The sequence below is a fragment of the Corvus cornix genome, chromosome 8 (assembly GCF_000738735.6).
Source record: "Corvus cornix cornix isolate S_Up_H32 chromosome 8, ASM73873v5, whole genome shotgun sequence".
Taxonomy (NCBI): domain Eukaryota; kingdom Metazoa; phylum Chordata; class Aves; order Passeriformes; family Corvidae; genus Corvus; species Corvus cornix.
The window spans coordinates 25,211,620-25,237,509 of NC_046338.1; the positions used below are offsets into that span (position 1 = coordinate 25,211,620).

Genomic DNA, 25,890 nt, shown 5'->3' on the forward strand with positions numbered 1-25,890 from the left:
CATTACCTCATTCTACACGACCCTTTTACAGATTTTATCCAACAAAGCTTTTGAAGATATATTTATCTTTAACCATGTGAGAAATCTCACTTACAGTAATGATTGTGCAACAATAAAAAGTAAAAATAAAAATGATTAGTAGTCCGCTGACGATTATAAACCCTCTTCACTTCCCTTCCTCCCCCTTTTTCTTAGGAACTCATTACTCCAATGTTTATTTTTACTTTTGTAAATCCAAGAGTGCAAAGCTAAAGGTAGTGGTATAAAGGCAGCCACAGTCTGAACGGATGGGTGAGTACAGCATCTTGACATCTGCACATATGACAGGATGCAGGGTATGAATGCCACACTGGGCAGCACTGGAGGAGGGTTACAGCTCTGGTAGCAACCCAGGAAATCTGTGCCAGGACAGTAAGGAGGGATTATGCAGCTTTTCAGCATAAAGTTGCATTAGAAGCTTTGAGACACTGTCATCATTCTTACTCTGCTATTCCTCTCCTCTCCCTGACCCCTTCTCACAAACTCTCTGGTCACCTCTCAGGTTTATCCATGTCATTTTCCAACTCCACTAGGTACAGAAATCTCAAGAAGACTGTGGGGTTTGACCTTCTGCAGGCAGCTGTAGGTTAGTTTTATCTGTCTAACTGGGATAATGTGATCTCCAGACTCCAGCAGGAATGACCTGCGTGAAAGAGAAGGGGGACACAGAGATGATATGAGAATCCTTACAAGGAACTGGGTCAAAGAGAAAGATTAGGATGGCTTCCTGGAGATTTCTTTTGGAGTTATCTTCTGGCTGGGAACCCAGGCCAGATGGAGAATGTTTTTGAACCTACAGCAAGAACTGTCCTTGGCTCAGAGTGAAAGAAGAGTTAAGAGCTCCCAAATCCTCACATCCCCCAGGCTTCTCTACCTGCTCATGGGTATGCTGCATAAAGCTGTCAGATACTTCTGGTCCTGACCTTCCTGGGGTGCCCCACAGCTCACAGCTCTGGAGAACAGAGCTGGTCCATGCAACTGCTAACCTCCAGACTCAGTTTGTGCCAGCCCCAAGAGCTCAGTGGTGTCCCATCTATCCCCATTTCCCTTAACAGAGCACCTACAGTCTAAGCTGTCTCCTCTGAGATCAGACCAGCATCCACTGCAGCAGCAAAGTGTTAAGTCAGCATGTTGTAAAGAAGCATTATAAACACTACCTTGACATTTTAGTGTACACAGTTAACATTTACATTTCACACCACCTCCTATGTAAAATCCCTCTCTCCATGCCATCAATACACCAATTCTCTTAAACCCTCCCCACCCAACACTAAGAGCACCTTTTCTCAGGCAGGCCAACAAAACACAATATTTTTGGTGCTTCTGAGCCTAGCAACTGTGGAGACAGGAGTGGTGAAAAACTGGTTAAAAATACAAAAATTACAAGCAGATAAAATTCCCCAACCTTCAAAGCCTTTAAAACCCACCTGGGTCTTTCTCAAATACCCCAGAAATGCTTCCAGCTCCCAAAGGGATGCTACAGGCAATATTTCAAAGACTACTTTCAATGTTTGCTGTGAAGCATCTTTTGATGCTTTAGGTTTATCTTCCTAAGGGTTAATATACCAAAACAGGAAAGAGGGGGGAAAAAAGGCACAAAAGCTGTATAACTCCTTTCTGAGGTATGACAAACTCTCTCTGCATCTTATTCCAAAGTGTGAGATGTACAATTTCCATTCTTAAGCTCAGTAAAAATGGCATTAAAAAGTACTAACCCTGGGAACTGCATGATTATTAGTTTATCAGATCAAAATCAGCAAAACTGTCTTTTTATGTGCTGCTTAGTTTCAAAAAAAACCCCTACCACGCATATTTCAGTTCTCCCTCTCCACACCCCACACCCTTCTGCTGCTGTCCAGCTGGAACACATCAAGGGTCTAGAAGCCAAGTCAAATGTTGACCCCACCCTCCTCCATCCATTTTAAGGCACCTTCAAAGCCAGTACACTGATCTAGTTCAGCTTAGCCAACAATGCCAGCAAATCTGTTATTTAAGACTTTAGTGCTGGGTTTTTATAACTGCCCATTAATACAAGCTTTGATGTATGGTCAAAAAATCCAGCTGTAATGAGTTTCATCAGGCTGTAGTAGCCTTTCCTCAGAAGGTCTTTATTACTATACCTTCATAATCTTTGGGCCCAATACTTTCATAGTAGCATTCTTACTGAATCTCCTTAAAAACAACTCAGCAACACTTAACAGTTCTCCTTCCCCAAAATTAAAACAAAGAGTCAGTAATAATTTTTCTCGAAGACACTTTTGCACCCCCAGTTTTAATCACATTTTGCTGTTAAGAGCATGCAAGCAATAGCTGTGTGAGCTGAAAGACAAACTAATTTTCATTACAAAGTCCTTCAGACAGGATACAAAAGGATTTTGTAAAAGGACAAACAACTTACTTTGTTGCTCCCCTTTGAAGGATGCAGCACAGAAGAAAGAGGAGGAAAAAAGAAATATTAGTTACATTTATTTTACATGCCTTCAGCCTAACTTGTACAGTTCTGGAAATAGCTCAAACCAAATGAGGAACTGACTCAGGGAACATTCACTGAATCCTGTAGTTAGACAGCTTCCAGGGGAACACAGGACATTCGCAAAGGACTTGAAACGTTCAGCAAAGCTGTTTTCCTCACTACATAAACATTCTGATCCTGCTTTCGCTTCCTTCAGCGTAAATCAAGAGCAGCTCCTGGGAAGCCAGTGGATACAAATACAAGAGAGAAGAAAATGAGGCCTGAAGTGATCTAGGGATGGGATGGCAGCCAGAGGGATTTTCATGTGTTGGTAACACTGAACTTCCAGTACGCAAAGCAACCCACTAAACATGTCTGCTGAGCCTTCCATGACAGCCATTCCCTACAACTTGCCAGTGAATGGAAAGTTTCAAGATCCAAGGCTTTTTATAAAGCAAATATTGAACTTTTAGATTAGTAATAAAAATAATGAGGAGATGGCATTGGGGGACGTGGGGGGAGAAGGAATGGGTGGTGCTAGCAAGGTAAAGTGTGCAGAACAAGTTACGACAAACATCTGTGCTATTATTTTGGTTTAATTGTGAGTTTTGCCATGAGCTGGCATGAACAGTGTATATTATACAGTGGGAAGCCAGCCAAAATAAACACCAGCCTACAGTTGAGAAATACAGTCTGGAAAGGTTAGTCACAATGTTGTAGTCACTTTTTAACAAAAAAAGGAGGGTTTTGGATGCATCAGTCCAGAAAGCCAGCAGTAAAGTCAGCTGGTAAATGGATATCCCATTTCAAAGTGAACTGACCACAGTGTGATTTATATCAAGCAAGCTGACTTGCATATGGGTTGGAAAAATAAAAACACTGATTCATTGCTATCTGGGTGGCTGTCAAAGCCTATGTCCTGACAAAAGCAAATGGATTGCAGGAAGGAGGTGACTTGGCAAACTGCAAAGAATTTAGGGGCTCATAGAGCAATGCTGAGGGCTCACTGGACATAGTTCGTGGGACAGTGAATATGTGAACATATTCACTCTGTGCATCCCCATGTATGGAGGGCCAGGGAAGACAAGCAAAATTAGCAAGGAAATGGAGGAAGGGGGTGATATATGGCCTTTAAAATATTAATGAGATTTGCTTAGGCAAAAAGAAAAATTATAAATCTAGAACCTTGGACTTAGCTTACAGGATCAAATGAGCAGCAGAGACTCCATGTTAGTGGCAGCAAGTACTGAGCCCCACTACCACTGTAATCAAACAATTTTATGTAGCTCTACTAAAAAAAAATCAACAGCAAAAGGAATATTCTTAGTTGAGAGATTTGCCCTTGGTGAGAATTCAGAACAGATCTCTTTAATCAGCGCCAGATTCCTACTTTTCCTGCCCCAGCTCAGGGCAGTGGCCGTGGGTGTTACCCCGGTGTCCTTGTGGGTGATCAGAGCTGCTCATGAAGGCATCGGCTGCACTCTCCCGTTCCCGGCTCACACACACTCTGGCAGCTGCAGGGAGCAGGCCAGCCCCCGCTGCAGTGCTCCAGCTTCACAGCACTATTTGTCTAGTTTTCATTTCTAAGCAGCAATTTTTCTACTGTTGGTGCCAAAGCCCTGGATACTCAGAGTGCCCAGCTGTGCCTCACGCATGAAAGAGAGCGAGAAGGTCGGCCTGGGAAGGGGCTAAGGCACCTCTTTGCCTTTTTAATTCTGGGATCACAAAGCTGGGGGGAAGCACTGAAGTAAACTCAAGCTGCTGCCATTTCCTGGCCGTCCCTCCTACTTAAAAACATGGCCTCTGAATCTTTAAAGGAGAATAAAAGACTGGCGGGTGTCTCTAAAACTATTTTAACTCTCTATAATTTCAGAGGAAGGTGTGAAACATGCACAGGATTTTAATGAAACGCTGCTCATTTTTATTTAGGATCCACTGGATCTTCCAAAGTACCTGGGGCCTTGGAGATTTTACTTTGCAAAATTCAGAACTCTTAACAGCAGACTCACAGCCCACATTTGGACCTCTAGTCCTTTAGGAATAAAGTTTTGGAGGCCTAGACTAGCGCTGAGCATCTTTCCGGAACAGCTTGATAAACTACTGCGCAAATTTCAAACTACAGGCACTTGGAACAATAGTATTTATTCTTTTTATAATGTAAAGATAATTCCAGCTCAAAGGAGAACTGTATTTTGACTCCTTTCTACTTCTTTCAAGGAAGTCCCTTGTCTTGCATCTAAGACTCTTTTGACAGACCAACTTTAAACAAAATCAAGAATTCTTTGTAAATGTATTTTGAATACCAAGTAATTTTAGGGGGAAGGGACAGACAGGAAGACTGAAGAGAAGTTCAGAAATCCAACTAGTCTGTCTTGTTTAAGGATAAAGCACCAGATACACCAATATGATAAAACCGTCACAGAATACAAGATTAAACCAGAGGCATCAACAGCCTTTTGTAAAATCATCATTAAAACCTAAGCAAGAAAAAACCAAAGCAATACAGTACATTGGTCCTAGTAATTAATTAGGTAACTTCTCATAACAAATCCTCGTTAAGTGACTTCTGATATTCTTAGGTAGGAACGGATCTACTGCAACAGGCAACATACTGAAAAGTCACCAACATTGCTTTTTACTTTTTAAAGTCTCAGATACCTGGTAGGTCTCCTACTAAATGAATATTTGCACTATTCTCTAAAAAAACCATCATCATTATTATCATCACTGTTTATTTCTATAATAAATGGAGAATCCAGCAGCACAAGAATTTCTTATTTATCTTTTTATGGTAGCCTTGAAACTTTGTATGAAGAGAAGAAGCTGAGCTTGTTTGTGTGAATAGCTCCTGGAGGAGATGCAGACAGAATTGTACTGGAAGCCATGCAGGCATCGCAACCAGAAGGGAAGAAAAAGATGAAGAGAGAAGACAGCACAAGACCCTGGACTCAAGGAACCTGGCCTTCCCATGGAAAACAATCAGGGAGAAAAGCAAATTCATCAGAAGCAAAGCATCATTTCTCAGAGTGGATCTTCTGCTGAAGGAATCCAGCACTCACTGCAGACAGGTGAGCTGTGCCTTACAGAAACTTTCAAAAGCTCAAATGACAGGTATTTTTGCTAGTCAGCCTTCTCTTTGGATATACCTCCTCAAAGCTTTACTTGATGTAAAATATCAAGGTATCTAGGTCCAAAAGTATTAAATAGTAGCTGGACATATTTTGTTTCCCAACTTTCTGTCATTTCCAGTAAATTAATAGATGCTTTTTTATTGTATCCTGTTCAATTTGCTCCACATGATGATTAGCTGAGTAAAACTGCTTTTGGAAGGGTTTAGCATGTGTTTCGTACACAAAAAATCATGCAGTGAATCAGTAAAATAAATATACATGATTGCCTGGAATGCTTCTGTCAGTTCTGTAATACAGAGCTTGAGGGAATAAACTCTTCAAAGCACATCTTTACCTTAAAAAACATAAATAGAAACAATGAAGCTCAGGAAACCCCAAATTGCTCAATGCTTTTACTACACGGATCCAATGAAAAACATGTTGGAAGGTTTGGTTTGTGGTTGCTTGGGTTTTTCTACATTGAGGTTTGACGCACAAATTGGTCTTAAAATATTTCATTATAAGTATTTCGAAATTACCACAGACTCGTACAATGAAAAGGCTGCTCTTTCTTGAGATATCTGCAGACACTGTGTTTTCCCAGATGATACAGTTGTTTTTTCTGACTCAAACAGAGCAGCTACTGGCAAACTAGTGAGCTGTTTAACTTACTGAGGATTTATCAGGATAGACACCGGCTCGTAGCAGAGATGCCTTCCAGCTATCCACCTCCTCTTGGGAGTCACAGGCTAGCTCAAGGAAACGGTAATCCTTGTAAACATTCCTAGAACAAAGAGCACCACATTGTAAAACTAGCATTTTACTACTCTGTATCATGCACACAGCATTTTAAATTAAAAATCCTTTGGGATCAAAAATTACTTGGTAATTGTTTTAGACAAGAGACTTTACGGGACAGGTGCTTGTTTAATAATTACATGGAGTACTTAAAAATATCTTAGAATGCTACAGCAGAGCTCTGGAAATAATAATCATCTAAAGGCACCGTGAAACTACTTAAAATCAATTTTCCTGCTTTTGGTAAAACAGAGCACTTTTAGAAAAAAAAGGACATTGTGATGCAGAGGACAAACACATAAGACATGCCAACATAACAGCACGGCTTGTGACAGATTGCTGCTGGAACCAGTAAATACCAAAATAATTACTGAAGCAACTCCTTCCCCTGTTAAGTCCTTTCAGTCCATTATATACTCTTTTTAGTTTTTAGACATAATCAGTAAAATAGGAAAAAACCAGCAATGATAATCAGATATTTTTAAACAAACAAAACAAATCTCTGATGTCTGTCATCGTAATAAGAAAAGTGGGACATGTTTAAATAAAACATTTTACAGGTAGTTCACAGAACGAGATAAATACAAGGAATCACTTAGTGGAAGAAAAGAGAAAGGAGGAAAAGTAAGTCTATAGGAAGGGTACTTGTAAATTCTTCAATAAACAGAACAGATTTTCCCCTTACGGTTTAGCCATTAGTTTCTGAATTCAAATTCTATACACAGACCAGATCACTGTAACTTTGTCAGCCAACAGACTTTTTAGGAAAGGCCAAGAGCTTAGCTGAAAAAGGTTAGGAAACCACATTTTTCTGGATCTTAACAGTTGCACAAGGATCAATCTTCCATCTCAACCAGACTGCTTTCTTCCCTTAGCAAGCTATGGAGGAGGGGGGTTGATGGAGATTGCTTCACTCTCAAAGACAGCAATGACAAGGGGCCCTTTGGTTTCATTATGCAACTACAGAGGTCATTTCTACCACATATTTTGAGGGGAAAAAAAATTGAATACACTATAGAAGAGGAAATAAAGCTATTATTGTCACTGGCTAGACAAATTTCTTTAGCATTCAGGGACTGGTGGGATTTCACTGCTGGACTGGTGGGATTTCACCGCCACACTGCTGGAACACAACCGACTTGATGTAATTCCCACTCACAGAAGTGATTCGCTCCTACCAACAATGTTACCAGGCAGCTCATAGCATCGCTTTTTAGGGGCAGTCTCAGGAAGGAGGTTAAAAAAAGATAAAAAAAGTGTAATTGAACCTGAGCATGAAGCAGCCATGGCACCAAATCATTAAATTATCACCCATAAAACCACAGTATAGCAACCAGAGCACATCCACTCTGAAGAGAGTGAAATGAGGTATTTTTTAGCAGGCTCATAAGTTGCATTCAAAACTGCAAAGAATAAAGGACATACTCAGATTTATTTCCTTACAGTGGTGACTGAATTCTCACCAAATTCAAAGGCTAAATCTGAGCACACAGCACCAGGCTTGCACTACTCCCTTCAAAAACCCAGACTGGAGATGCCACCAGAGCATTTCCTTCCCACAGAAACCAGCCCAAAAGGTCACGAAGAAGCACTAATGGGCCCAATCCCATAGTTTAGCCAAAGCCTTTGACAGTATGAACAACTGAAAGCTCTGTGGATTCTTTTATTGATTGAGAAATTTAAAATTAATCCTTTTTCTTCCCTGACTCCAAAAGTACTAATCCTGCCAAAAGGCAAATAACAGCCTGGATGACCTTATCAGATGCTGTTACTTTAAAACTGACCAAACACCTGAATTTTATTCTATCTGCAGTATTGTGGAACTTCAAGTCAACATTTACAGAACAAAACAAAGAAGTCAACTAAAAAAAAAACAAACGACAAAAAAGAGAAGCATACTGAAATTGCCAGAGGAAAAAAATGCTTTAATTTATTGTTAGGAGAAGCTTTTACTGAGATAAGCTTTTCTGGCTAAGATAACAAAGCAGCTATAACTTTGAAGAAATAGGAAGCTGAAATGGTAAAAGGGTACTCTCAGAAAGATGACTAAAAATAACAATAGAGCAAATAAAGGCTGTAAAACATCATGATAGGGAAGTTCCAAAAACACTTATCTGCAAGAGCAAAACAACATGACACCAGCTTGTGAAAACATTTTTTCAGGACTGTCATGTTATATATTACACTTTCTGGCATTTTGTGGCTTGCTACAACCAGCGGAGCTGTGTGAGCAGGGATTTCAGCCAACCACTTTGAACATGTGGGAGCTGACAGTCTGCACTCTATCTCTGTGTCAGGACTTTTCCTGGGGCTAGGGACACCTCATGGCCCAGCAGCTGATGTCTCCCGATCATCTCCAAGGCCTTTCTTTCTCCCTGCAGGATTTGAGAGTTCCATTTTAGTGTAGCTCATTCTACTCCACCACCACTGCCAAAGACACAGCACATGTGAGGAACTGAAGGATGCACACCCTGAGACAGAGCTCATAGGAATGTTACAGTAGCGCAGGTAAGGGATGCTTGCCTCCCCAGCTCGCTTCCTTGCTACTAGACTTCCCCTGCCTTTCTTTCTCCCAGAAAGGCTGAGAAGCATAGGAACTTTTCAAAGGAAAAAAAAAAGCCGAAGTAACTTCTGAAAAGAGTGTGTCCTTTTTCTGTTACCAGTGGAATCTTAAAAAACATATTAACATGTTTTACTCATTAGGAATCCACTGGCGTCTCATGGAAAGCTGTAAAAATGTTCTTGAAAACAATTCAGATTTTTTGTCTTCTCTCTTCCACTTCTTAAAATTGCTGAAGACATCAGCACGGAAACAGTTACTACTCAAGCCTCACCTACCTACTCCATATGGAATACTGTGAAGTCATGTTCTCACTGTCATCTCTATAGCAGCTAAATGAGAAGTTAGACATCAAAGACAATGACAGAATACAGGATACCAGGAAAGATGAACTCTCAACAATAGGAATCTTGCTGATATTCAGGCATCTGTAAATCTAAGGGACTGTAGAAACAAGACAGATACAGTAAATGGGAACATGCCTAGAAGTACCATTTGCAAGTAGTATTTCTCTTGAATATTTAACATTTCTTAAGTGTGAACACATAAACGAGGAAATTGCCAAGCTATATGCATATACCACGTCTACCTACTCTACTTCCTCCTGTAGTCTCATCACTGTAATTTAGTATCATGCATAATACATGAAAATATAACTGTAGTGGCATTACTAGAAATCAACATAATACTGCTTTTTTTTTCCAGAATGAAAAATACAAAAGGCGGCTACCATTTGTTATCTGCAGATTTTATTATACTCTAGATAAATAAACCTCAACTTGGAACTGCATTCCACTAAAAATACAACATAATTGCTTGTGGGGATGAACAGACAATTGGACTAAAAGCATAATTTCCAATTCTGGAATGGTTCCACACTCAGGTCATGCCTTCTCTAGGCCAGGCCCATTACCTGAAAGTCCAGCAGACACCCAGCTGTGACTTTGCTTACCCTAGAACTTCTTCACTTTATTTTTACTTTCATTTCCTGATTCCTTTCCCCTGTATATTTCAGGGCCTAATACAGAAATGTCCATGGGTGTTTCTTTAACTCCTCCCATCACAAAAGAATCCTAACAGGATGGGGTTAAGGTATTTGTAAGTGTCCAAGAGGAAACTGAGAAATGCCAGGTAAGTTTGAAGACTGACCCAGCTGTGAGTTACTGCGATTTCCCTTTTACCCACCCTGAAGCCTGGGCTGTTACCACTGCATAGGGAAGGCTTGACTGCCTATAAACCAGCAGATCTCTACAGTCCAGGAGCAGGGAGTGAATAACACACACCTGAAAATCCCACAGAAAGAACATCACTTGTAACATCAGTGCCTTTCCCTCTATGGTGGCTGCACAGCAGAATGTGCTGAGCACACGCCACTGCTGCATATCAAGATTTATTGTATCTCTTGCAATTTCTTAATACTAAGATAAGGTTAAATATTTATTTCCAGCAAACCTGGAGAGATTTTAAGGGCAACTACTGCAGGCACATTACAAACCCAGTTAACATGTGTGCGTATTTATTAATGCATACTCACATATAACCATGTGCATAGAGAGCTTTAAGATTGAGTTGGATCTGGATTTCAGCAGACAAAGATATACTGGATATGCATGACATTTCTTTTTATAGAGAGAAAATAAAACTAAGATTAATCAAAAATGCATTTATTCTTGCCAATACGGGAGGAGACAGAACAACCACTACACAACAAGAATACAAGTGGTATTTTTTAGAATTGGGCCTATAAGCTACTTTAATCCTCCCAACAACACAAACCCACATTTAACTTCAACAGTTGCACTGACAAGTGAAGCTACTCACAGACTGAAAGATAAAGGAATATCTTCTTTTACAGAGATTTCAAACAGCTTATCTCAAATGATTTTTTTGTAAACATCACATCTCTATTAGCATGGAAGCAGAATTGAAATGAACATTAGAAATTTAGAACCAAATGCAAATTGGCCCCATTTTATTCCATGAAAAATACGAAAGATTCAGTTCTTAGGTATTTCTTACTTGATTGAAATTGAAAACATACAGAATATAGGTTTAATGAATAGCCACCTAAAATGAAAAGGGGAGAAAATAACAGAATCCAGATATTCCAGCTATTGGGAAAGGCAGTCTTGGATGAAATTGTATGTTCTCTACCTATTTAACCTGCAACTCCACTATGCACACTCTGCTTATTCAAATTTAGTCTTAGTCTGTGATTTTGGACACCTGTAACTGCACAATGGCTGGTTTGAGCATATGCACTTCTTCTTTTTTTTTTTTTTTCAAATAAGAAAGCTCTACCAGAAGCTCTGCAAATCGTATATTTTGAAGAAACAAAAATGGCCATCTGCTCTGAGTTAACAGCAATGACTAACATTTTCTATCAAGGCATACCATTTCAGATCACTCCAATGTGAATGCTAATTAAAATTAATTACACGTCTCTCAAGATTTTTTTTCTTAATATCCAGAAAAGCCAAGGAGACAATCTCTGAGACAATGTAATGAAATAATAACACTTAAGGATTTTGCCTATCTCATCTGAGTGCTCTCCCAAAAGCATAAGGATCTTTTCAAGAACACACACCCAAAACACACACAAACCCCCACAATTTTAAGGTGAAAATGAACCAAAGATATGCTGCTCAGAGTATAGGCCAGCCTTGGCAACGAAGTATCTTGAGTCCTATATGTAACCCAGAACAGAAATGCAGCCAAAACTAACGCTACATGGGCCAAAATCCACAGTAGTAACAGTGACTGCCACTAAAATATTCCGTAAGTCCCTGGAGGAGGTTTGATGCCTTTCGTGGTGAGGGATGGAAGCCTGTTTTGGAATCTGCCTCAGGGCCACACAGACGCAAAAGCTGCCCCCAGCTGTCAGCCCCTCACTGGGCACAGAGGGAACACGGCTCCGGCTCCAGTCCTGCCCTTCCCTGGATGGGGCAGAGGGACCCAGACTGTGCTGGGTCACGGTCAGCAAGGCCAGGAGAAGCTGTGCTGCAGCTCACTCAGGTTTACCATGCATGGCTTAGCCCATGCTTACAACACCCGTGTGTCTGGCAGGCACTTATGTTTCAGATCCCATACAATCACTTAGGGAATTTTCTTCAGGTACAGTGTAACTTTCATATTCAATGTATGGGTTTGGCACTGTGGTTTCCTTCACCCAAAAGTCCCTTTTTACTCTGGAATACCAGTTTTAAACCTCAATACCAGCACCATACTAGGATGTCATGCAAAGAATATTTGCCAATAATGACAAAAAATAATATATTCCAGAAACAAAACCAGCCAACCTCTTTCTTTTTTTTTCTTTTCTTTTTTTTTTTTTTTTAAGGGAAAGCAGTTGGCAATAAAGGCTAGCTATTCCTTTGGTTTGTATATTTTTCCTGTTCTTAAATATTGTACTCTCCAGCATTTTAGGAGTTTGTTTAGAAATGTTAACAGCTTTTTTTCTGGATTAAATTTGTAGGGCTTTTTAATTAAACAGATTCTCTTTCTTCCATTTCAAACAGAGAAGGCTCTGAATAGCTTACAGTTCAGCTCTTCCTAGGGCTTGGCTTTCTGAGTAATTCAAAAACAGTAACTAAACATACATCTCATTTTAGGCTTTCTCCTTTAGCCTGGCTTCTATCCAACACCTCCTCTGACCCGGTCTCCTTTCACTAGTTCCCTTTATTTTGGCTCTTACCCAATTTCCCTTATATACAGACAGCAGTTAACCAGTTGCTGCCCACGGCAAGAAATTCAGTACTTAAAGCTCTAGTACATTTGGAGTGCCAGAAAAACCTTTTGCTCCATCCCCTTCTAGAGCAACACACAGCCAACAATATATATCCAAAATACGTAGTGATACCTTTCACTGTGTAGACACAGTGTACTTTCCTGGGTCCTACTAGACAACACAGCTCCCTGTGCAATATGATTCCTGACAGACAGAGTGTACTCAGGAGTCAGTAGCTAAAATTCCTCATCTGGCAGTTCTATTTTCAGTCCTATTGTGCGCCCTCAAAATGGCCTTTTGCTTGCTCTCCTCTGGACATTCATCTGTTTGTCAGATTAAAGATCTGTTTTTACAAGTCTGCCCCAGACAGTCAGCCCTGGAGCAGGGATGGCAGGTTGTGTCCCACTGCTTCATGATTACTGAGAGGCATTTGGCTCTCAGGAACCTACTCTTGTGAAAGCAAAAGGAACAGCTCTGTGCTTCGTTCTTGCTCCTCATACCCCTCTATCATAGAGAACCACAGAGGTGAGGAAAGAAACACCGTAACTCGATTTCATCTGAGTCCTGGTTGGGCAGGAAAGTAAAAGACAAGGAGAACTGGTGGCATCTTCCTCTGCAAAGAAGGCAGAATTTCACACACTGGTTCTGCTTCTTTGGCCCCAAGGAAAGGAATGAGTCTGAAAGGAACAGAGAAACACTGCTGATCAAGGACTCTCCACCAGGTAACCCTTCCTCACTCCGTGGCTGCTACTCCCAATACTGGTACGGAAGGCTTGAAAATTCACCAACTCAACAAACACTTCAGCCTACTACCATTTATAACCCGCAAAACCTGTACCTGGTAGAATCTCTACTCCTTTAAAAGAGAATTCGTCTCTCCAGAGCTGGAGAAGAGATGGAAAGGAAGCTTTTTCTCTGCTTGTAGCAAACGAAGACAGTTTTTTTTACTCATCATCATTTCTTTAATTAAAAGGGAAGTAGTATATAAATGGAGTTGTAATACAGTAATGCATCAATTTATTGACCAGCAAATCAGGAAAAAGGTGCAATTACACTACTGCAAAGGCAAGAGATTACTGCAGAACAACAGACATTCTGTCCAAATAGTGCCACGTGGATCCTGTAGTCAACAGGGCGAGATCATGAGAACTGCTTGCCCATCTTAGGGGAGACGGACAAGTGGGACTATTGCACAGATCCTTAAGGGAGACATATTTAAGACTGGTGTTCTTGTCCCAGGCTACAGTACTTGGTTAACAGAAAAAGCACCAGTAAGTGAGTAATTTTTACAAGAAATAAATGGAGACTAAATCAAGTGTTTGGAATGAAATCCTGTAAGGAAAGGAAACTTTCTGGGATGGACAGAATTTGTTTTCTTTGTTCTTGAGCTCTAAACAAGAGTCTTACACACTCAGCAATGAGAATATGACAGGTTAATCTACTGAATGTGAGCAGAGATGCTGACAAAATCCTCTCTCCTTCGTGCTTAGCTCTGCCTGAGAAAGTCAATCAGCGGCTACATCTACACAACTTCACAGTTAAGTTCTACAGCAGTACTGCAAACATTCTTTTTTTTCCCTATAGCATAATTATTTTAAAATACTCAATATATTTGATCTCTTTTTCCAGTCTAAAAAAAACCAGACTTGCCACAAGTTTCCTGTGGAGGAGAGAAGACGGTTAACACAAAATAGCACTCACTTGACAGCTTTAGGTTTAGACGCACACTGCTTGACCCTACAGCTCAACTTCAGTTGCTTAAAGGCAGACTCATGTAGATGGATGCAGCCAAAAACGGTCCAGGAATCACAGGGCACTCACTTGAATTTATTTTAATATCTAGTACTCCTAAGGTAAGTAAACTAGAGAAGTCCATTGCAAAGGTCTTCCATAGTGTCTATAAATTAAGTAGATGGCCCATTCAAAAACTTTAAATATATTACTTACTTTGCTGAAAAACAAACCTAACCTCTCTGTTCTTTAAGAAATACTGTAACTATTTCAGGCAAAGTTTTCCTCTTCCCACCCTCACCTATTTTTGTTGTTGTTGTTGATTTTTTAAGATTTAATTAGAAAGTAACATGAAAATAATTTAATTATTTCACAACACAGCCTTTCCATAAACACACAATTACGTTCATTTCATGAGAATTTATCTTCACTGTGAAATCAATCGTCACAGTCTCCATTTACTCTACATTACCAAGTCACATTTGATTCCTGTCAGAGAACTGTTGACTTCTGCAGTAAATCAAAATGACAGATACTGTTAGTTTCCTTCTCCATCTATCCCCAAGTCTCAGCTAACTCAAGATGGTTTTTCCTTCTATCCAGTGAAATGAGTATTTTCCTGGTCACTATATTTCAGAGCTGGAACGGTTTTCATAAATGGAAAAAATGCAGTGCATAATCCAGGAAACTATTGAAATGTACAGTATCAGAAACATATGGCTGGAGCAAATACCTATGCAGTGAGGGGCTGGGAATGAAAAAGAGAACAAGCTTATTAAAATTCTTCTCCTAAAAGGATTTTGCTTGAAAATTAAAATTATTTAATTGAACATTAACAAAGATTTCATAGTCAAGGAAAAAAAATGCTGCCGATTACACGGGGAGGAAAAAAGAGATACAGAATAATCTCCGTGCTATCATGGAAGCTGGAACAGATGACTGTGCCTTTGTTCTTTAACGATCTACATCTTAAATAGCAAAATGGTTCCATAACCAGAACCCTCAGTGGGCAGACTTCGAAAGCTGATTTCTTTCTCAGTTGCTAAGGTTTTTTTAATTAAAAAAAGCAACCATTCCACCACTCCCCAACAAAAACCAACCAAACAAACAAAAAAACAAACAAAAAACCAAAAAAAAACCCCAAAAAAGCCAACCAGAAACAAAGTTAATTTTTTACATGACCTTTGAAAAGCAAGCCATACTCACACACACACTAGAAACCAGGATTCAACAGATTACCACAAAGTAAAATAATAATAAGACTCCTTATTTCAATGTATCTTTATCAATTCCCTGTTTCAGTTTCCTTAAGAATGTGGGAGAGGGGACAGAGTCCCCAGCCATATCACTCTACTCGAGAACCAATATTCCTGGTTTTGCTGACATATCTATGAATTCAGGATTCAGTGGAAAGTGATACTAATCTTGTTTTGATCAATTTGTGCAAGGCGGCAGATTTTTAGAAATACCAAAAATCAGCTGTTTTACAGTAACAGAGAAACTGCTGTTTTAATTAGAATTCAATAAATATTTCTTCAAAAACAACTTCTGCCTCCCCTAAAACTGGAAGACTGACTCCATGATCTGCCTCTCCCAAGGCAAAGGTATTTTGTGGTCTTAATGCTGTGCTGTCATGTCTTAACATGCCCATGTGGATATAAGGATGTTTTTAGAGCAGCTTGCAGAGGCTGCAGCGTCTAGTCAAAGCCCAAAGAGGCAGGGCTAATTACAGACATGGCAAACATTTTAGACATCTGATTTTGAAATCCTTGATGTCTAGTATGGATGAAGATCAAGTAAAAATGTGAATGTCCAGCTATACATCACCCAAATAAATCCCAAAGTTGCCAATGGAAATGCTTCTCTTGGATTTTCACAGCAGTTTGATGATTACTATTTATGATGATGATGATATTCAAAGCCATTAGTCAAACCAAAGGAGAAACAATGAGCTAAAATTAACAAATTTCTCATGGAAGTAACCTAATATGTACAGCTGATATCAAGCCACCAGGACAAAGTTACTTTTCTTGATAGGTGTACACACAACACTGGGATGATCCACACATAACTACAGCAGAATCATCAGAATTAACACTCATTTCCAGCAGCCAAAGATCATTTATGTTTTTAAGAACATGAAAAGCTTTTCAAAGCTTTCTTCTGTTTTCCAGAAATGCAACTGGTCAAGCATTTGAAACATTATTCCCAGCTAGCATGTGTGTGACATACTTTCAAAGGGCTTCTCCCGGCAGACCAGGTCCCCTTGCAGGCTGGCTGAGGTGTCAGCAGACACAGGCAAAGCCTTCCTGGGGTAGTTCAGAATGAGACTGACATTGTGTCCTCGCATTGCTGCGGTCAGCAGAAACTTGACAGCCCAGAAATCCCGTGCTTAGCTTTTGCTTTGCAGGAGGGAGGGGCATTCCTTGCTTCTGAAAGTTCTGGCCACTATTTCTGGCCAGTTTGGGAGCAATGACAGCTGGCTGTGTAGAGAGCCACATCCAGCCGTCGACATCTTGAATATCTGAAGGTAATGCCAAGCTTTGGTGATATGAAGGAGAAGTGGGTGTGAAGGAATTTAGCAGAAGAGGGAAACAAGGATATCTATCCATGTTACCCCTGCAATTCAATTTACTTATTTGCCTGAAAAAAAACTTACAGAAATTGCCCCTTATATGCTAAAATGCAATTCCACTGAGACAGCTACAAATGATGCCTTTTCCTGGTCTTAAAATCAAGAGGCATACACGGTTAGAAGGGGAAAAGGGATTTTACCTTGGTATTTATTTTAAGGATCCTTAGGTGCACACATCTAGGTCATATGCATCGAGATGCACCCTGCCCGAGTATATCCCCAAAGATCGGGTATAACATTATAGGTTTACTAATTAGCAGATCTATCAAAGATTCCCCAATGAGAGGCTCAAGTGAGCCCCCCTCCCCAAGGAGCCTTCACCTGGATGGTTCTATCTTAGTTTATAGAATGTGTTCTGGAGAGGACCTTGGGGTCTGGGGCACACTGATCCCTAGCTACGAAGCTTCTAAAATGTTTAGTCTCCTAGCTTGACAAACAAGTCCAAGAATGTAGGGAAAAAGCACTAGGAATACAGAAGTTGCAAAAAGGTATTACAGGGGTATAAAAGAAAAGGCAAAAAATCTTCATGGCATCACAAATGCAACTCTCCTCCTCAGTTTAAAAAAAAAAAAAATTACATGCCACTTTTATGTCTTTTGTAACATTTAAGGAACCTGTTTGTGCACAGCAATCTGAACTGGCTGTGTATCAGGAGTAGCTTCTGTGGAGCACCTGCACCACTTAAAACAGAGAAGAGTCTGAGAGGAAAAGTGTGGGTCAAAAACTAAAAAGCAAAGATTTTATTAATTAGAGAAGTAGTGGAATCTAATTTTTCTCCATTCAGCAGTGTTTAAACCCAAACAAATAATCAAATGAGTCCCAAGATTAATGACAGGCAAGATTTTCCACTGGAGAAAGTGAAAAGCAGTGACGCTTTTGTGATTTACACCAGTTGAATCTGGTCACAAGGTACAGAAGTCATGAATGTTTTGGTAAGCCTAGGTGACTGCCAAATAAAACAAAAATAGGATCAGGAGATGATTATCCAGCCATACAGAACTGGCTGACTCATCATGGAGCTGTTTCACCCCAGGAGTGGCTCAGAGGACACCAACCTTTCATCCCATGGTTATGCCACAGCAAAGAAGCAGATAAATCAAGAATATCAAGACCTTGTGTACTCAATATGGTGGAAAAAACAGAACTGCCCTCAGAGTTATTAGAATGCTCAGCTAGATGTCATTTTATGGAAGTATCTGCAGAATAGCACATTTTCTTACCTCTGCTCTGTGTTAAACAATGCAAAGATGTGTTTGCTGGACATGAAGCTCTTTTCAACATCTCGCACTTTCAAGTTGTCCAAAGGCAGCATATACTTCTTCTCTTTTTCCTAGGAAAAAAATGGATTTAAACAACACTGTGTGAGAAGAAGCCTGATGTCAGCAAGCTCTGTTTAGTTGGTAATGATCTTGATACATTTGTTACCATAAGGAAATACCCAAATTTAAATGTCTGCTTATATTTCATAGACCTACCTGCAAGAGAAATGAAAATGAAACCTCAGTTTCAGTTCTGTTTTTCACTGAACCTTTTGAAACATTTCCTAATAAAAAAAGTTCACCTCAAACACATAAACATCTACATTTGTTATTTTTCATTCCACTGAATTCTAAAAAGGCAAGGGTCAGATTTAACTAAAAAAAAAAGTGTCTGATCAATGAAGAGCTCTTCTACGTCTGCACAGCAAGTGAAGTAACTGGTGACATAAGTTCATCTCTACTTTGTTGCTATTATTAATTATGTAAGCATGGCATTCAATAAACCCACACATAAACTTTCATTCTGCCAGTGAAAAATATGAAACCCATACAAATCAATCAAAATAATACCATTATCAAATCAAGGTTTTATACATACCATGTACAAACAAAATCAGACTCTAATCTAACCAACTTATTTCTCCAAATAGGAATGACTTATTCACTCTTGCTGTAGCCAACTCCTTTGCAATTTCATCACAACCCTCATTTACAGCACAATCACTGTAATTTCACCTTTTCCAGGTTTCTTCCTTCCCATCACTTCCAATTAAGGACTAGCAATACTCCCAAGGTAATTTACTATGTCAGAACAAAAAAACCCTGAGATTATTAGCTGCTGCCATTGTGTTAAACTTCTTTCAGTTGTTGCACTGATGGCTAAACTGAACCAAACCTCTCCAGTTTGCTTTGCAAACACACCACCTGTTAAATAGAAGGAACCAAAGACAAGAAGTTATCCTCGAAGCCCTCATTTTGGGCTTGCACATCACAATAACACTGCTGACAGAGGCATTAACACAGCACCGTTTAACAGCTTCTAAAAGCCATTAAGGTACCGTTAAGGCTGGTGCCACTATCATGGCAGCAATGCCATGCAGAGAGGCTTTATGCCCTGGAATTTTTCTAGTGGATACTAAATGGGGTTTTCGTGAATTTGGCTACCCGATGACCCTACAGAACTTCAATAAACCACCAAAATTGAAGAGCTTAGGATCCCTTTACAGTCCCTTATCAGCCAACATGAAGCAAGGCTGACTCATCTTTGCCCAGCCACAACCAGAGCCAGCTATAAAGTTCAGCACCACTGCACTTCCTGGAGTATTCTGGACTGAGGCATCACTTATGGGGGTTGGCTCAAGGAAGAAATATGCACGGGGTAATAGTTTATTGTATGCCATGAGACAGGACAAAGGAACAAACCAAACTAGGGCTCATTCTTCTCAATATGTGTTTCCCAGAATACACCAAGCAACTTCCAGTGCACAGAATTGGAAGATGTCCTGGCTGGGCTGAATGTGTGTTCTGTAAGGGCAGATGCAATTCATCTTGGCTGAGCTTCAGCAGATTGCAAAACTAAGCTGGATGAGAAAAGCCTGAAGAGCGAAACTATAAAAATACCATGACATTGCCAACAACGGCTCACTTTCCTAGACAGCCTCATACCAGGCCTCAGGAGAAGAAAAAGCAGATTTCAAAAGCCCTTCCGGAAAAGAACAGTTTCTCTTGTTGTTGAATACAAAGGTTATCAAATTCCATGTATTACATAAAAAGTATCTTCTGGATTTTGAAACTGCCTCTATCTTAACCATCCTAGAATTACTCACAAAAAACCATACATATGTATATTCTTCACTCTCTCATCTAACATCTACTCCCATGAAGGAGTCTAGTTCTGTGTCACTCTGTAGCTGCTTATCACAGCTCATACCTATATTCTGCTTCCAGGAAATATGTATTGCCTGAAGCCTTGGGGCTCTCCCTGCAGGGACTGTACACTACCATCCATTCAGTAAGAATTACCACTGAGATAAATAAAAAAAGCCAAGTAAATTCATAATTTACCAATACAAAAATAAATAACAGTAAATGACGCTAAATAAAGAACTTACAGATTAGATATTTATGTATCAAAATTAAAAGTACACTGTCCTCTAATACAGATTTTTACTGCTATGATCTGTTTTTGCTATTACAAATTTATGTCCTAACTAATATAGTAAATAAAGGACAACAACGTATTAGCTTTGCTGCCATAACAAAGGGACACACACTTGCAAACTATTCTAGCATGTATTAAACTTTGTATTAAAAGCTTTTTTTTTTTCCATTGGAAGATGGACTGCATGGCAGTGTAAGAAACTTTATTTCAATTTTTTCTTTAAAACTTACCTTTCAGTTTTACAGAATAGGCTTATCATGATTTACTATTCAATTACTGAAAAATTAAGAAGTTTCTGATGAAGTTTTTGTTCTGACAGACACTATTCACTGACAAACCAAGCAACCACAGATGAATAAAAGTAGAAACTGATGAAAAAACTATACCAAGAATCTGATTGTCTAAACAAAAATTCCACAAGCAGGAAAGTTATATAAATGTTTGATGCCAAACTGTGAGAAAGTGTTTCTTCTGCAGCCACCAGGAAAAAGGAAATGCCTACTGAAGGCTAAGAAGTGGTTGGTATTTATTTACATGGCCTCCTACCCACATGCTGAGACAGGGCAGTTTCCAAGAAAGGGAAATCGCAGGGTGCCTGTGCTTGAGGCAAACAGAGACAGCATGTCACACAGGAGAGATCAGAGCTGAATACTGCTTAATGCCAGGAGAAAGGTATTACTGTGACATTAAAGTGTGGCAGCAAAACTCATTGCAATTTTTTTTCCCTCCAAAGTGGGGGAAAATATACATAAATGGAGAATGGGCTAATTCAACAGCAGATGAGCCCAACATTTCAGCCTAAGCTCAATTAATATTATGTTATGGTAAGGTAAAAAAAGCTCCAGCCAGGACTATTTGTGCATGTTTCCCATCCTGAGAAGCTGACAGCATAAGAAACAGGGAATGCATGAAGCCTGGGAGGAATGGGGCTAGGCACACTTCGACGAGTGACTACATGCACATAACTGTGGGTCCAGTTTGTCCCCCTCAGCATTTGTTCTTTTTTATTTATAGATTTTTATTTTTATAAAGGGGCAGAGAACTGAAGCGTGACACGAGGGGAAAAACCAGCACATGCTGATCTCACATAGAGACTTTGCCTCTCTTTTTCCAGAGTAGAGGAAAAGAAGGAAAAAGTGGGAGGTAGAATGGCCCATTCCTGTCCCTGTGACATGAAAAAAATTCCCCATACTCCACCTTAGAAAAACAAACGAACCTGCTGGCCTGGGGAGGCCTTCCCACCCTGGAGACGATGTTTCACCACTCGTGGGCATAAGTAGCACTCACATCCTTAATGGACCAGTTCTGTTCTCCGACAGGCAAGTGAGCTGCCAGGAACTGACAGCATGATGTAAATATGCCATATTACAACTGCCCCTTCCTTCTGCACTGTTTAAATGTACTAAAAATAAATACTGCTCAAGTCCAAAATGGCACAAGGGATACAAAAAATACAAAAGCAGCTCCCCTTCCCCCAGCAGGGTCTCAGCCAGCACTTCCAGGCTAATGAACTCCATTGCATTTTCAGCCAGGGGCAGAAACTGCTTCAAAAAGCATTCCGTGCTTTTGGAACTTTCAGGCTCAGTCAAAACAGCAAAAGAAACCTTGGACACAACGTCAGCAAACTGGATGATAAGGGGAATAGAATTCCTTTGCTTCAAAGAAAAGAGATCGTTAAATTACTTCAGCTTCTTCCAGTTATCAAAGGTGATTCTTTTGTCACTTCAGGATGGCTACAGTGCAGCAGCAGCAGCAACAGCACAGGCTCTACTCCACAAGAAAACAGAATTAAAGTTCATGAAGGACAATTCAAACACACAATGCTCAGGTTCTGAAATGCAGGACTAAGCCAAGTGTTAGCCCAATTGCACTGTCAGCAGCATTGAGACAATTGAGATGGTTTGCTCACCACTTACGAATGCCTTATAGAACACCAACTTTGAAATGGAGGATCATGACACCAACCAAAACCTCTCTATGTGGGGACCACAAGTTCAGAGAAATCAAGCTCCCAACTGGAAGCAGAGGCCACACCGGAAAGGCTGGTTTACAGCAGGATTCATTCTCTGCACCAGCCATACTGAGAGTACAAATCTCAGGAGTATTTACTGTGCACCAATAGCAAATGTAGATATCCACAAAATGCCTCTGCCATTAGTATGAGGCATTAACAAGTATTAGGCATTGATGAGGCAAAAGAGTGAACTGCTTTAAAATCATAAACTGAGGAAGAACAGCTTTGAAATGAAGCTGGGGAACAGCAGATAAAAAACTGCCTTTGGACTAGATTCCCAGACTGACACTGTACTGCTTGCTGTATTTGTTTCTGCATTAATACTCGGGGCTAATACTTACCTGACTCACAGGCGTCGTGCTTGACCATGTTTCTGCCAGCAGCCAGTGATGGCAGGGCATTATTAAATATCCTGCATTCAGGGCTCTAAAACGTGTAGGTGGAACATCCAAGCCAAGCAACTATTTGGCAAAGCAGTTAAGCAGCAGAGGCAGAAAATAATCCCAAAGCAAAGATATTTTATAGTACTGTACTATTTTATATGGCCAGAGCAGTACCCACATTCTGCAGAGACACAAGAAGCAGTGGCTTGTGAACCTGCTGAGCCAGAGTGATCCGTATTAAAGAAAGAAGAAGAAAAATAATAGGAAGTGTAAGGAAATGCTGGTGGTCTGTGCCTGTTTACTCCCAAAAAGGAAAGGCTCAGACTTGTTTACACCTCAGAGCTCTGGCTGCCAGTGCAAACAGCCTACTCTGTGGCATCTGATGGAAGTGAAAACTATTAAGATGCCTCATAGAAACCTTTATAGTATTCAAATCAGTATCCAAGAATTTACCAAATTCTGACTTTAGATATACCCAAGAGAATTTTACTGTGTTTCTATTACAGTTTATATTTCTCTCTCAGTTGACAAAGCCACACAGCATCTTCACAATGGTCTCTGCTACACCACACTTTGCTTTAAAGCATACTTTGAAAAATGAAGCATGAGATTCTCAGACACTACTGCAAAATTCTGAAGAAAAATAAAGCAAGTTATTTTATGAGAGATTATTTAGCAGTGTGGAATCCAGGCCTGAGCAGCTCCTGGGTACAGATGTAGAAAACATAATTCTAGCACTTCTATAAAACGAAGAAGGAGCTGCTTTACCAGAAAAACAGTATGTACACAAATATTCTAACATTTTAATGAAAAGTACTGCAAAGGAATACTTAATAAGTTGCAGACAAGAACATGTTTCTTCCATCTATGCACCTCTCCCCTCCAGTCTTCTAGAGCAAACTTCAAATTTCAAATCTCATGACAAAAATGTGACAATGGCTCAGGCTGATAAGTTGGGCTGTTAGAAGAACAGAGCACACAACACAGAGCACAAATACCAAATCTTATATTCCTTCAGTCTTACAAGTCTTTATCTTTTGCCATAGTCAAAATAATGAGTTTCTTATATAAATCAAAGCTGAAAATGGTAAACCTGAAACCGTAGCTGAAAGAAAGATCTCACGATAGAACCAAGGTATTTCAGGTTTCAGTTATTATCTTTCTGTATTTTGCATTTGCACTGTCTTTTCCAGGCAATTATGAGTACTTCTGGCACTTGCAATTTTTTCCCAATCTTTTGGTATCTTTTTCCACAACACACTATTAAAAAATTTAAGAGCCTTTTTATAGCTCTGCTGCTTCTTCAGAATTCAACTATGGGACTAAACCCGATGCTAATGTTAAATCAGTCCTTAGTCTGGCGTTATCATTCATTTTACAGAGTGTAATTCATTTCCCACAGTGTTTTTCTCTCATAAGAACCAGTATTACATTTTTTTCCTGCACTTTTCCCAAAATTTCTTCAGGAATAGAAAAACAAAAGTTCGCAACCCTGCATTTGAAATACTTCATCAAGAAATGGTAGCTGGTTCTTCCTTGAAAGCAGTTTCCTATCCTGCTACATTTCAAGACTTTCCAGAAGGACACCAATATAGACTGTCTCTACATCACTATTTTGCAGAACAAAGGTTTACAATTTTAATTGAGGGCTTCCAGGGAGCTGAAGCTGCAGTTTGCATTCCTACAGCACACAGCAAAGCAGAACCTCACAACCCACCCACCCAGAGCTAGGCAGCCCCAAATTCCTCCTCCTCCTTGCCTGGAAGAGAGGATGGGCACAGAATCCTTGGGGAGTGCTGTGCTGAGCAGCCAAGCTGGCCTTGAAGTGCGAGCTGACACCTCTGAAACCTGCTGTAACAAGCTAATTCCATGGGGTTGGCTGCCTGCACCGCAGTCCCCATGTTATGGTACCCAGATAAACATCTTTTGCACTGTCAATATCTCATTTCCCTCAATAATGGCTCACTAGGCATCATTGGATTAGTGCAGAGCCTGAATGGTTGGATTAAGGAAAAAATAATAAAAGAAAAGAAAAAAAATTCTAGTAATTTCACTGGTACTCCCCTCTGCCTTTACATAATCGGTGCACCGAACAGAAGGGCAATAGTTTCTGGAATATATAACAAATTCAATGTGATTTAAGTTTGCCCCTCTCCAAAAGAGGTGTTTATTATCACAAGCGAAGGGCTGGTCTTTCACTGGTCTGTGCTGTCAGTAAAAGGATCAATCTGAGAAAGGGCCTGATGAAGAGGAAATCTCTGTTTAGCTCCTATTAGTTAGGATCTTGAAAGGTCACTTTGAATTTGGGAAATCTTGTCTGGGAAAGAAGCCAGCAATTCCTCTGAACTGATGCTGGCATTTAAAACTGAGAGAAAGCCCCAAGTGATGAACCAGTGACAGTCTGGAAAAATTCTGCTGGATGTGTCAAGTGGCTGCTTCGAAGGTAGATGGGGGATAAATGTATCCTCTGACCTTCTTATCCTTTGCTACGAAGCCTGCTTAGCTTGTTTTTCTCTGCTGGTGCTCAAGTTTTTGTTTTTCACTTCTCACTTACTGCAGATCATCCAAGAACCACAGTGGTCTGTAAGAGCAGTAGTGCAGGATGAAGGGCTTTGGAGCAGCACATCTGTGCTGGCAGAGGGCACAGAGGGACAATGACGCACCACAGTCTGCAAGATCAGGCTTCTCAGTTGGGTACAGCTTTTCCTGAACAATTTTGCTTATCACATATATGTGTGTGTGTATAAAAATATGACGTTATATATATGTGTATACATGTGTTTTGGTGGTGGGATTTTTTTAATTCACAGAAAAAACATAATTCTTGAAACCTCTTTGAATAGAAGTGCAGCTCAGATTTCAGTCTTGAGAAGGTGATGGTCTGGGTGGATGAACCTCTCTAGTTCTAATGATCTCTAGCATTAGGAATACTAAGATAATATGGAAAAAACCAGGAAGCTGTACTGTATTTTCAGCTTCCTCCATCCCTTGAAGTTGTAGATAGAAAGAGAACCTTTCATT

The 25,890-nt window shown here is 40.0% G+C and overlaps 1 protein-coding gene across 14 annotated transcripts in view; it reads right to left on the reverse strand.

The window, feature by feature from the left end:
* The window catches only part of DNM3 (dynamin 3), a 173,445-nt gene that overhangs the window by 49,626 nt on the left and 97,929 nt on the right, over positions 1 to 25,890 (reverse strand). For 9 of the 14 annotated variants that reach the window (XM_039556361.1, XM_039556356.1, XM_039556355.1 and 6 more), the window contains 3 exons: positions 18,273 to 18,382; positions 6,274 to 6,385; positions 2,438 to 2,449 (listed from right to left, as the gene is read on the reverse strand). In XM_039556361.1, the coding sequence (XP_039412295.1) occupies positions 2,438 to 2,449; positions 6,274 to 6,385; positions 18,273 to 18,382 (234 nt within the window). The remainder of the gene's footprint in view (positions 1 to 2,437; positions 2,450 to 6,273; positions 6,386 to 18,272; positions 18,383 to 25,890) is intronic. The other 5 variants (XM_039556359.1, XM_039556358.1, XM_039556354.1 and 2 more) reach the window with 1 other exon arrangement.